The 14,183-nt window shown below is 43.1% G+C and overlaps 1 protein-coding gene across 1 annotated transcript; it reads left to right on the top strand.

Moving 5' to 3' along the window:
- Positions 1 to 2,497: 2,497 nt before the first annotated feature.
- LOC132833796 (claudin-19-like) lies at positions 2,498 to 13,011 on the top strand. The gene is made up of 5 exons (XM_060852379.1): positions 2,498 to 2,902; positions 5,084 to 5,248; positions 7,175 to 7,259; positions 10,353 to 10,499; positions 12,776 to 13,011. The coding sequence occupies exons 1-5, from the start codon at positions 2,680 to 2,682 to the stop codon at positions 12,822 to 12,824; spliced, it is 669 nt and encodes a 222-aa protein (XP_060708362.1). The 5' UTR covers positions 2,498 to 2,679; the 3' UTR covers positions 12,825 to 13,011.
- Positions 13,012 to 14,183: the final 1,172 nt, after the last annotated feature.

The raw sequence follows: 14,183 nt of genomic DNA, 5'->3' as shown, positions 1-14,183 counted from the left end.
CCCTCGTGATTTTATAAACTTCTATAAAGTCATCCCTCAACCTCCTACACTCCAGTGAAAAAAGTGCCTGCCTATCCAACCTCTCCTTATAACTCAAATCCTCTAGGACCCACAACATGCCGAACCCTCTCCAGCTTAATAATATCCTTCCTATAACAGGATGACCGGAAATGGACATACTAGTCCACTCTGATCATTATCCCATAAGTCAGAGCTGATCTGAACCCATCTCCAGGGATGAGAGACTAGTGACTAACTTGCTATGCCATTTCATTGTGTTTATTTCAATTTTTAAAAAATAAAGATTAATAATACATTATTGGCTCCAGTCAGTGCATACCACCTCTTTCAGATACTCTCTCAGAGTTATAAAATGATCTCTTTGGTGAAGTTGGCTTTAGTGTGTATTACAGATCACTCAGTCCCCATGTTGCCATGGCAACATGCTCTTTTCTATCTAGCTATAGATTGGGATGGTCACCAGCAGTCTTTCCATCACATGGTTGACTAGCCATTATTGCCATGTGTTGGAAGATTTACAAGATGATAATTAGACTTTTTTAAAAAAGGTTCACAGGATGAGCGTATCGCTGGCTTGGTAGTTAAGAGTCAATCACATGTCTGTGGGTCTGGAGTCACATGTAGGCCAGACCAGGTTAGGATGGCAGCTTCCTCCACCAAAGGGGAGAAGTGAACTGGACAGGTCTTCCCTGACAATCAGCAATGGATTCATGGACATTGGTTAAACTCTTAATTCCAGCTTTTTTAAAAATTGCATTCAAATTCCACCATGGCAGGATTCAAACTCAGGTACCCAGAACATTATCTGGGTCTCTAGATTAATAGTCGAGAGTGTGTGGTGCTGGAAAAGCACAGCAAGTCATGCAACATCCGAAAAGCAGGAGAATCGACATTGCGGGCAGGAGCCCTTCATCAGGATTCTTGCCCGAAACGTTGATTCTCCTGCTCCTCGGATGCTGACTGACCTACTGTGTTTTTCCAGCACCACACACTCTCGATTCTGATCTGCAGCATCTGCAGTCCTCACTTTCTCAAGACTGATAGTCCAGCAGTAATACGACTAGGCCATCACCTTCCCCACATAGCTGTTTTGGCCTTATCTTCCTTTGACCTTGGGCTGAGACTCAAAACTTCAGAGGCAAGGGTAGTTCCCAATGTGTCATGTGACCTCTGAAATAAAGATTCTTTCCCTAAACACTGAGTCACACAGAGTAGATGGCACCGGCTCTTCGCTGATCGCATTCGGAGCAACAGGTTGGGACACAACAGGTAACCTCAGTATCTCTCAGGGTAAATGAGCTGCCCCTGAAGGTGATATACTTGCCCATTGCTCTCCCACATCTCTCTTCTGGATGGTCTGTGAACATTGGCTGAGGACACATCAGTTTGACAGTTAGAGTCAATACACTTTGCTGTTGGAAAAAAGGACAGCAGGTCAGGCAGCACCTGAGGAGCAACAGAGTTGACTTTAGGGCTTGACCCCTCATCAGGAAAGATCAAGCCTGAAACTTTGACTCTCCTGCTCCTCAGTGCTGCCTGATCTGCTGTGCTATTCCTGCGCCATACTGTATTGTCTCTGATATCTCCAGTATCTCCTACGGTCAAACTGCCCACTTCCAATTTCAACTGCCAGCATTTAAGACAAGAGGGCAAAGATTTTAAAAAAGGACCTGAGAGGTAACTTTCACTTAGAGCCTGGTTTGTATATGGAACGAGCTGCTGGAGGAAGTGGTGGAGGCTGGTACAATTACACCATTTAAAAGGCATCTGGATGGGAACATAGAAATCCTAGAGCATGGAAGCAGGCCATTCGGCCCACACTGAATCTCCAAAGAGCATTCCACTCAGCCCTATCCCTGTATGGCCAATCCACCTAACCTGCACATCTTTGGACTGTGGAAGGAAACCCACACGGACACAGGGTGAATGTACAAACTTTAGACAGTCACCTGAGGGTGGAAGTGAACTGAGGTCTCTGGTGCTGTGAGACAGCAGTATTAACCACAATGCCAGCCCTTAACTACATGAATGCAAAGGGTTTCAAGGGATATGGGCAAAATGCTGGCACATGGGAATAGGTCAGATTGGGATGTCTGGTTGGCAGGGATGAGTTGGGCTGAAGGGTCTGTTTCTGTGCTGTATGACTCTAATAAAGAAGGGGAGAACCATTGTGACTCAGAAACTCTAGAGGTTCAGAGCAGAGAGCAGTCCCCAGACAGGTCGATTTGTGATCTGAATCCGAAATACAACAGCAGTTATATGTCGGGTTAATACAGTCTGAGGGGAGGCGGGGGTTCGGGAAGGGACTGGCTTATTTGTTGACAAACCAAGTCCAGTCCATTTCACAAGGACCAAGAGGGAGTTACTGATATGCAAAGGGAGCCAATCGCCTTTGACCGGCTCCATCTGCCTTCAACGCGTCAAAAGGCTTTGTTGGTGAGAAATTTATGACTTGTCTCTGGTCCTTCCAAACTGCCTGCTGTTTCTCACAATACCACACACACACACATACACATGAACCTTTATCAATCTCTGGGACCTTGTCGGCCGTCTCCCCCACTTTGAGGTGACCCTGCAGGAACTGGAGAGCGAGCCCTTGGGTTTGGAGTTTGAAACATCAGCTCGGGGGGTGGGCGCCGAGATCAAGAGGAGCTGGAGATGGCGAATTCCGGCTTTCAGCTGCTTGGCTACTTCTTGGCTCTGGGCGGATGGGTCGGCATCATTTCCACCACCGCGCTCCCCCAGTGGAAACAGTCCTCCTACGCTGGAGATGCGATCATTACCGCGGTGGGGCTGTACGAGGGACTCTGGATGTCTTGCGCCTCCCAAAGTACCGGGCAAGTTCAGTGCAAAGTGTATGACTCCTTGTTGCTGTTGGACGGTGAGTAACCAGGGCAAAGGATAAGCGAGCGGCTCTCTGAGAGTTTCTGTGTGTGTGTATGTGGGGGAGAGAGAGAGCTTGGCTGTGTGTGTGAAAGGGATTGTGTACCTGTCACTCTGTATGTGTGGGTATCTGTATGAGCGGGTATGTGTGTATTTGGCCGTGTCTGTCTGTAAATCTGTGTCTGTGGATCCGTCAGCGTGTATGTGAGAGGAAGGCTATGGAAAGCTATCTGCATGTGAATTTGTCCGTGTGTGCATTTGTATGTGTGTATCTGAGTGTGAGAGTGAATGTGGGTGTGCAACAGCGTATCTGTATGTGTGAATGTGTGTGTAACAGCGTGTGTGTATCTGTGTGAATGTGTGTGTAACAGCGTATGTACATCTGTGTGAATGTGTGTATATCTGTGTGTGTAACAGCGTGTGTGTATCTGTGTGTGAAAGTATGTGTATGTGTGCGAATGACAGTGCGTGTAAATGAGTGAATGCCTGTGTATCTGTATGTGTGTGTATGTACAAAGTTAAAAATCACACAGCACCAGGTTATATCTGGTGTTGTGTGATTTTTAACTTTGTACACCCCAGTCCAACACCTGCATCTCCAAATCATGTATCTTTGTATATCAGTGTGTGAATATGTGTGTAACTGTGTGTGTGTGTCTGAGTGTAACACTGTATGTCAGTGTAATAGTATGAGCCGCTGCAGGAGTACCTGTGCGTGAGGAATATGATCGACACTATGTGTACCTTCGTGAATTTGTGTGCGTGTGTATTGTGTGTGTGAAGAGTGTACTGTATATGAATACAACATTGTGAATGAGTGTGTGTGTGTGTGTGAATGTAAGAGAGCGAGTGGGAGCCGTTTCTGAGTGAAAGTACATCGGTGTATCTTGAGTGTTTTGTGTTCACTGTGGCATTGTTGATGGTTGGCTTGTGTTCTGTGCCATTTGGATGCCCGGATTGATCAGTGAAAGTGACGAGCGTGTTTTAAGGCCGAAATTGACACCGGTTTGAAATGAACGGCTCCTTCTGTAAAATGAACCACCCACAAAACTACCGTTTTCAACTACAAAAACTACACAATACCATCCCAAATGCGGCTAGTTGTGATTTCCAAGCAAATTCTTGGAAATTTATTATTCCAAGCAATAAAACATCGTCTGTTTTAATAAACTGACCGGTTAATTACAATATTGGCATGTACTAGGGCAAAACTTGTTACTTCCTCGGGGGTGACTGAGTATAACCAGGTTAGAATGTGCCAAACCTTTCTGAGCGCCTCCACTGGGGTCGCTAGCTCTACAGTATTGCCTGGGAACGTCCACAGAAGGAGATAAAACGCAGGGTATGTTGCCCCACATTTTCTGAATACTTTGAAGACCAAATGACTGAAAAGTCAAGAAGCTCTCCAATCTGGGCAACGGTGTGACCCAGAAACAGTAAAGGGAGATGCACAGTGGCTGCAGACTGACCTTCCAAGCTATTGGTTCTGAAAATCCAAGTAAAATTGGAACTTGAACGGGGATGGGTGGGGGCGGTTGAATAGATAAAAAGGATAGTGGGTGGGCTAAGATTTCAGGGTTACTAAAGTCTAACCCTGCGGATGCTAAACATTTGGAGTAAACCCGGAGGGAAACGGAACTCTCACGTTTCAGGTCAATCATCAGCCTGAACTATTAACCCCTTTTCACGGAAGCTCTCTGACCTGAATAGACCTGACCTGACCAGACCCTGACGAACAATTCCAACAAATCCTGTCACCATCTGGCCAGTTACCTGCCCCATACCTTCACGCTCATTGTCTTTACCAATTGAAAATTGAAACTGACACGTGCTTAGGGCGGATTTGCAAACTGAGACACAGAAAATGGAATCATTCACCACCCCAAATGTTGAACTCAGTCTTTTAATGTGGATAATGGAATATTCCATTTTAAAAGGAAAAAAATCTGACAACATCCTTGACTGTAAAATTAAAAGTAAAAAGTGGACAAGTTATATTTTTGTGCAGTGAATATATGATTTTATGAGTTTTCTTTCTCCTCCACCACCTAGTTTCCTGATTTCAATTGGCAATGCTACATTGTGTGAAATGAATTGAAATGGAAGCCTGATCTGTCTGGATAAGGACTGACTGCTGCATTGTTATTCATTTCCTCCCTGTGCCTTTTCCCATCCTCAGCCCACATCCAGGCTTCCCGAGCCCTGATGATTGTTTCAGTTGTTCTTGGCTTTATTGGCATCATCGTTAGTGTCGTGGGAATGAAGTGTACAAAAGTAGGAGACAATAACCCACTCACCAAAAGCAGGGTCGCAGTCTCAGGAGGGGTGCTTTTTCTCATGGCTGGTGAGTTTAGACTTTACTTTATACTTTGAATTATTAAAAGGGAATTGTTCCAGATGCCATTGTGTCAGAAGCATTGACCAGATTGCCATTTTCAGTTAAGTCTTTTGATCCCTTCCTTGTATGTTTCTAGCCCTTGTCACAAATTGCTGGACTCAGGAACATGAGCTGCAGAATTGTGACTTGTGAAAGTTGGGCTAAGTTTGTGATTGCAGCAATTAATTGTTTAGTTCCCTCAATGGCATTGAAAATAGTGCACCTCCCTTATTCCCCTTCTTCTTAGTCTCCCATGCTTTCACACTGTAATTAAAATAAAGGCTTGTTACACAATCTTTCACATCCCTAGTGATCTGGAAACCTTTTAAAACCAATGTTAGCGAAAAGCAACCTTATTTCCTCCAATAGTTTCTTTAACCTTTCTGAACTTGATGATGTCCTGCACTGTAGGGTTTTATCATTGAACATTTCAAACATTGCTTCATTGCTTGTGACATTATTGATGCCAATTCTTAAGTATTTCAACCATTCATTGTTGTTGCTGTGACTCAGTCAACAAAACTCTTTACTCTGAGCTGTGCGTTCAAGTCCTAATCCAGGTCTTCAGCGTGACAATGAAGGCTGACACTTCAATGCAAAATACACAATGTCCTGACATTGTCAGGATGTGGCATGGTGGCTCAGTGCTAACGCACTGCTGCCTCTCAGCACCAGGGACATGGGTTTGACTCCAGCCTCGGGCAACTGTCTGTGTGGAGTTTGCACATTTTCCCTGTGTCTGTCTGGGTACTCCCGTTTCCTCCCACAGTCCAAAGATGTGTAGGTCAGGTGAATTGGCCATGGTAAATTGCCCATAGTATTCAGATATGTGCAGGTTAGGTGCATTAGTCAGGGGTAAATGTAGAGTAGTAGGGTAGGGGAATGGGTCTGGGTGGGTTATATGTTGGAGGGTTGGTGTGGACTTGTTGAACCTGTTTCCATACTGTAGGGCTTCTATGTGCTTTTTATTATAAATGAGAGGCTATAACAAAGCCCTGCTGCCATCTCAGGTGGATGGAAAAAGGTTCCATAGTATTCTGATTCAAAGATGAGATGGTGACTTCTCCCTGGTATCTTGATTAATGTTTATCCCTCAATCACAATGACAGAAACAGACCACCCAGCCATTATCACCTTGCTGACTGTGGGAGCTTGCCAGGCACACGCTGGCCATCACATGTCCTACATTCAAATAGTGACTGGCACTGCAGAAAGCACTTCATTGGCTGCAAAACATCTGAGATGTCCTGTGGTCAGTGAAGGTGCTATATAAATGCAAATCTTTCTGTCAATACAATTTGTTGCTGATTCTAATTGAATGAAAAGTGAGGAACGTTAGTAATCATAGAATTAGTAATTAATTCACTTATATATTGATTGAACTTTCACCAAACTATTCCAGAGCACCTTCAATATTGTCCCTTCAACTTCTAAAGGTCTGTTTACAGAAGGGGACTCATACCAATGGGATGACTGGGTTGGGGGCAATTCAGTGACGTCCAGTATGGCCTCTAGGTCACCATTCCCCATGACAAAGCTGCACACCAATCAGCATTATCAGAGCATTCATCCTCAGGGAGCTAGGTCTGGATTTGATCCTACTTGAGGTGCACTTAGGTCTCTCTGTAGAGTTTGGGAACTCAGACTCTTGCCTCTTTCAAACATGGAGGTCAACTCTAGTGACTCTACCAGTTGAGTTGGGATTGGTAAGCTTAGAACAGACTGAATGTGAGATTGAGTGGAAGGTGTATCAAGTTAGCTGTCCAATGATGCAGTATAGACTCCTTTTCCTCCCGCGTAGGCTGCAATGTGCTAATTGCTCAAGTGTTTGCCATTGATTTGATAGCTGACTGAAAACTGACCCCTGACTCCCACCTCTTGTCTATTCCACAGGACTCTGTACCCTAGTGGCGGTATCCTGGTATGCAACAAAGGTTTCAAACGAGTTCTTTGATCCTTTAACACCAGTCAATGCCAGGTACGAAACGTCAAAACAGGGATTGGACTAGAGCTTGCTATTTTTGTACCAAACCAAAAGTGGAAGTTGCTGGAAAAACTCAGCAGGTCTGGCAGCATCAAGTTCTGAAGAAGGGTCGCTCTTAACTTTTCTCCACAGATGCTGCCAGACCTGCTGAGTTTTTCCAGCAATTTGCTTTTGTTTTTGATTTCCAGCATGCGAAGTTCTTTCCTTTTTCTGCTATTTTTGTTTCACTTCTGTTGTTGGAGTTGATTTCACCCAAGCAACAGAAGCATGAGGGGATGCTTAACACTAAAGTAATGTAATGTTAAGCCGTGTTAGCACATGTCTTAGGCACAGAATGCCAATAGGACCACAAAATGGCCATCTTTTCAGTGAGATCCTAGGCAGTAAGTGCCAGCACGCTATTTTAAAATTGTGGATATCACAATGCAGCTCAAATTCAGTCTGTATTCAAGCAGAATCATTTTCTCACAAGGTTCATGTTTCAATCTTTGATTGAACTTATTCTTGGAGGTTCTATATCATGGTTTGGTTCATCGCACCAGGGCAAATGGTGGAATTTGAATTCATTTACAAATCTGGAACGAAGAGTCTGATGAAGACCATGAAACCAATGTCGATTACTGAAAACCCCCATCTGGATCACTAACGTCCTTTATGGAAGGAATCTGCCATCCCTACCTGGTCTGACCTACATGTGACTCCAGACCCACAGCAATATGGTTGACTCTTAACTGGCCTCTGGGATAGGCAATAAATGGCAGCCTAGACAGCCATGTCTTCATGACATGAATGAATATATTTTAAAAAAGCAGACTACTTCCCTTTGTCAATACATTAATAAATGTTAAATTGAACTCTTCAAAGAAAATGAAAAAAACTCCTGAAAGTAGCCACATTTTATCAAAGTTTTTCACCTTGCCTTCATCAGGACACTTTGCAAGAATACCAATTTAAGAGGAAAACCAACATTTGTACTGTATGAGAGGCGAGTGCTCTTTGGTTGGAACTGGACCTTGATTGATCACCTTGCCAACCAAGCGGCACTCTCCTTTCAAACAATATAAGTGTTCGTTTTCCACTAAAATCACTATTCTTGCAAATCGACTTGATGAGGTCAAGGAGCACTCCTTTGACAAAGTGCATCTATTTTCAGCAATACTCAAATACTGTCCTACCAAACAACTAAATGAAATAAATATTTGTCCTCAATGTTTCTCCCTGGTTCCTTAAATGAAATGTTTCTTTCATTCCTGGATATTCCAAGACTGCCGTATTGTGCTGGCAACCTTAGTAACGATGACAAGTTGATTAATCTTGGGTGGCACAGTGGTTAGCATTGCTGCCTCACAGTGCCAGAGATCCGGGTTCAATTCCCGCCTCAGGCGACTCTCTGTGTGGAGTTTGCACATTCTCCCCGTGTCTGCATAGGTTTTCTCTGGGTGCTCTGGTTTCCTCCCACAATTCAAAAATGTGCGGGTCAGGTGAATTGGCCATGCTAAATTGTCCATAGTGTTAGGTGAAGGGGTAAATGTAGGAGGGTGGGTTGTGCTTCGGCGGGTCGATGTGGACTTGTTGGGCTGAAGGGCCTGTTTCCACACTGTACGTAATCTAATCTAAAACTATGACAAACTGGTTAATCTCAGCTGACCCAGCCCTACATTAACCTGTGTAACTATGACAAGTTGGTTAATCTCGGCTGACCCAACCGTACGGCCAATTTCAGCACCTTCGGCTGAGGGACTGTATTACTTCTCTCAATGGTTTTGGGCTGAGATGAGCCTCCTGGACAATACCTTACAATGGGGGTCACCAACAGTTTTCTTAATGAGGGCTCATCCTAGGTAACCAACAATACCAGAAGCTACTCAAAGTATGTATGGGAAACACATGAATTGATATAGTTATGTAGTTATTATAACTGAAATACGAAAGTATTTGTTTTAATATGAAAGAAAATTGCTCTCTACCTTTATTTCAGTGTGAAACTGGCAAACAAGTTTATTATTTGGGCAGCAGAGTGGCTCAATGGTTAGCGCTGCTGTCTCGCAGCACCAGGGTCCTGGGTTCAATTCCCGCCTGTCTGTTTGGAGTTTGCACATTCTCCCCATGTCTCTGTGGGTTTCCTCCCACAATCCAAAGATGTGCAGGTTAGGTGAATTGGCCATGCTAAATTGCCCATAGTGTTAGGTGCGTTAATCAGGGGTAAATATAGGGGAATGGGTTTGAGTGGGCTTCCCTTTGGAGGGGCGGTATGGACTTATTGGGCTGAAGGGCCTGTTTTCACACTGTAGAGAATCTAATCTAATCTTTGCTCAGTTTGTCACCCTCGCCTTTTTCCAGCTACTCGCCCAAGCCCAATAGGGTGACTGCTGGATGTCCTGCCCACTAACTAGTGCTTGACGTCGGCTTTCATGGCTGCCCAGATCTGCACAGCCGTGCTGGACCCCAGTTCCCTTGGCAACCTTTCTCTGGCCACCCGAGGTGGTAACCACCCACTGTTGTCAAACCTGCTCGAGGGAGGAAATTAAACCAAAAGTATGAGCGACGCACTACTCATTGGCAGGTGGCAAGCTGCCAGTTGCTGACAATAAACCTGTTGGTGACCCTTTCCCTACAATATGGAAGGCTAACCTCTAAAGCTCATGTTGTAGAGAATAGCCCTTTGACAGGGTCTATCAGAGCGGGAACCATGACCCAATGCCAGTACCTAGTAAAGGGCAGGGAAAGAGAAATTTGGACATGGGGGAATAAAAGGTGAAAAAATTCTGTAAGTTTAAAAGAATAAATATTGTTTCAAAACATATATTATTGGAGGACCTAGCCATTTAATTATTAATATGAGGATAGCAATTTTAGCAAATTTATTCTCAGAAATGGGCCAAGTGCAGGGAAATGGGGTTAGTGTGGGTGGATATTTGGGTCAGCATGGACCAGTTTGGGCCAAAGGGTCTCTCATTGTGCTGTAGGACTCTATGACTCTCAAAGCAAATGATGATGGAGTTCTAAATGTCCAGTTGTCTTGCTGTATTACAAGGTTGATGTGTTTTGAGCTGCAGCCTTTGATCTCGTGTTCCTTGGCTCTTGCAGGTATGAGTTTGGCTCGGCACTGTTTGTAGGTTGGGCAGCTGCAAGCCTGACCATTCTGGGAGGGTCGTTCCTCTGCTGTTCCTGTCCAAACGAAGAAAGAAGGGGCCAGTCATACTACAGGTCCTCTCAGCCGTCAACAGTCAAAGAGTATGTCTGAAACACAGATCACGGAAAATCAGTTCTCCAGCAGACATCAGCTTAAATTGAGGGTTATCAATCCCTCCAGGAGGGTCCTGTCATCTGCAGGAATTAAAGATCATCATCCGGGATATTGCTGCCAGCAAAACAGGAGAAACATTATAGAGTTATTAAAAAAATTGTGTATTTTTTAAAAACTTCTTTTAAACACTTCTGTTTATAATTGAAATATTATCAGAGGTGACTATCAAGACACATGTAATTGGGTAGGAAAGAGTCTCTTCATTTTTTGACTGGCCCAGAAGTGTTGCACTGTTACATTGTGATAATGGACATTTTGGGAAGCCAATCGTTGGCATTAGGGGAGAGTGGGGGTGGGGGGCATTGGAGCTGAGAGTTCATATGAAGAATGTACTCAGTTTGAGTTGGCAAATGTTTTAAACTTGACAATAATTTCATCACATGAAGGAATTGGTTGAGTTACTTTACACTTCCTATAGATTTTGCTTGAGAAAAGTATAAAAATGTAAATATTACTATTTTTAACTAGTAAATGACATAAGATGCACTGCAACAACTTTCCAAGGCCTATTTTCCTGATGTCCTCACAGGGAGGTGATGGCCCATATTCTTATCACTAGACTCTGAATTCAAAAACTCAGCTATTGTTCTGGGAACCTTGGTTCCAAACATGTCCATGTCACGGCAAATGATGGAATTTGAATTCAATGCTTTTTTTTTCTAAAATCTGGAATTAAGAATCTACCGATGACCATGAAACCATTGCTGACTAATGGCTCACTAATGTCCTTCAGGGAAAGAAATCTGCCATCCTCACCTAGTCTTGTCTACTTGTCAGACCTGTAGCAATGTGGTTAACTCTCAACTGCCCTCTGAAATGGTCTAGCAAGCAACTCACTTCAAGGGCAGCTAGGGACGGGCAATAAATGCTAGCCAACGGGGGACCCCCATGTCCCATAAGCGAATATATAACAAAATTGACAACCCTTTCCAAACCCATGATCACTACCATCAAGAAGGACACTGGCAGCAGATACATGGGGATAGAACCACTTGGACGTTCCCTTCTAAGCAGCACACCATCCTGACTTGAAAATATATTGGCTTTCTTTCAACATTGCTGGCACAAAGTCAAAGATCTCCCTTCCTGGCATCACTGGGGGTGTCCCCAGCCCAAGCAAATGATAACTTTTGCAGTGATGACCACCTCCTGAGAATTTTTATGCTTTTGAAAAATTTGCAAAGTATATAAATAAAATCCAAAAGTACTGCAGGCATGCAACAGATCCATCACAAATGATGCCAGGCAATTCAGAAAATAATTAACAAGTACAGTCCTGATCTAGGTAAAAACAAGGACTGCAGATGCTGGAAATCAGAGTCTAGATTAGTGTGGTGCTGGAAAAGCACAGCAGATCAGGCAGCATCTGAGGAGCAGGAAAATCGACGTTCGGGCAAAAGCCCTTCATCAGGGTTACAGGAATTGTACATATATTCTCTGACTCCATAAGAAGATTGTATTTTCATGTACATTGAATATTGTTAATTTCCTGATGAAGGGCTTTTGCCCGAAACGTCGATTTTCCTGCTCCTCGGATGCTGCCTGACCTGCTGTGCTTTTCTAGCACCACTCTAATCTAGTCCTGATCTAGGCCCAGGTTTCATTCTAGTATAATATTCTAGAGTCCCAAAATGTATGTCAGTAATGTTGTTATTGTACAGGATAGAAAATAGGCCATTTGTCCCATCAAGCCTCTGCTAGTGTCTTACTTTACATTACCCATCTAATCTAATCCCCCTGTCCTGTTCATTCTCCATTCATGCAAGAATCTGTTATCCCTTAGTAATGAAACTGTCAAGGCAATGTAATTCTGGGTTTAAAACAATAAGGCAGATCAATTGAGTAGATGCAGACGGTACTGATCTCATAAGTGAAGACTTTCACTCTAGAAGGTCAAAGTCTTCGAGGAGAAAGTGAGGACTGCAGATGCTGGAGATCAGAGGTGAAAATGTGCTGCTGGAAAAGCGCAGCAGGTCAGGCAGCATCCTAGGAGCAGGAGAATTGACGTTTTGGGCATGAGCCCTTCTTCAGGACCTGCTGCGCTTTTCCAGCAACACATTTTCAACAAAGCCAGGTAATCCAGGAATTCCATAGATTCAGTGTGTACATTGGCTGTAAATTTCCAGTATGTGTTTGCAGGGTTGAGCTGTGTTAGCGAACCTCTCTATGTTGCTGACATTTTGTTTCTTCTCTTAAATTCCAGGTCACATTTTAAGAAAACAGCTTCTGTCAAAGGAGAGCAGTATTTATAGCGAGGCAGGAGACTGCAATTTTGTAACAGCACAAGTGTGTTCAGTTCCTTCACATGAGCAATCCTTTTTTTAGAAAAAGAAAGTAATTGTAAAGCTCTGTGTCATTACTGAGAATGTACGTAGACTCTAGGGCAATGTGCAGGACACTGTGTAGCCCAGACCAGTTCCAATTTTACTGTTGTTTGTAAATGGGCTTAGTATTAGAACTGAATTGTACATATATTCTCTGATTCAGTAAGAAGATTGTATTTTCATGTACATTGAATATTGTTAATTTAGCTGTTGTACTGGATGCAGAAAAATGTTTTCTTTTAATAAAGGTGAATTAATTGTGTCTCTATTTAATTTAAGGCAGAGTGAGAGGGAAATAAAGACAGCAATTCCATTTATTCATCACAGTATATTTTACAGACAGCAAATTAGTTCTGCATTACTTTTATGTAAATTGTACACAGCTAGACTCCGTAGAGGACAAGATGAATGACAAATTCGTCTGTTTACTGTTAGCAATTCTTCTTCAAATTATGTAATGGAATTTTGCATGGGGACCTAAAGGGGGTAATTGTTTAATTTCTTATCCGTAGGTTTGTACCTTTGGCAATGAAGAACTCTCTTGCCACTGCGTGATTCTATATTTATTGCCTAAAGCTTTCTCTGCATTTGTCTCCAGAGAGACACGGACACAAGTCAATTACATGGTCCAAAAGTTAACGAAATTTGAGTGCACATGACCATTAATATTTCAAACATTGTGAATACAGTGTCGCAAACTGACTTTATCCCCAATGTGCAAATCTCTGAATGGCCATTTGCATCTGAAATTGCACTCTGTCCTCTTGTTATCCATTCCAATATCCTTAAAATACAGCTTAATGGGGGGGACTCAAGATGGCGCTGACAGAAGGCGACTCTTTGGGAGTTCCCTGCAGCAGATCTTATTCTCACATTTCTTACAATTGCTCTGCACTTTGAAACCTCAAATCTCTTTGTATAGTTTGACCTGCCTGTACCGCATGCGAAACAAAACTTTTCACTGTACCTAGGTACATGTGACAATAATAAATCAAATCAAATAAGTAAATAGAGCCCAAGGGAGGAACAGAATTAACCTACACTGTATTAGTGTAAATGTCAAACTTTAAAGCATCAACCCATCCACATCACACCCAACATGATCCAGAAAGTGCAAAAGGGAAGCTGGTTTCATTTTGACTAGTACGTAGACATGAAAATCCAGGTCAGAAAATGCAGAGCAGATTTCCCAATATGGAATTGTTTTAAATTATTCCAAAAAGGTGAAGTGAAACATCAGGAGAAATTTGTTCTTTATGTAAATGTAGTCATAAAATTGAGAGCTAT

This window comes from Hemiscyllium ocellatum, chromosome 37 (assembly GCF_020745735.1).
Source record: "Hemiscyllium ocellatum isolate sHemOce1 chromosome 37, sHemOce1.pat.X.cur, whole genome shotgun sequence".
NCBI lineage: Eukaryota > Metazoa > Chordata > Chondrichthyes > Orectolobiformes > Hemiscylliidae > Hemiscyllium > Hemiscyllium ocellatum.
The sequence above is the reverse complement of the archived record's forward strand: the minus strand, read 5'-3'. Positions and strand labels throughout refer to the sequence as shown.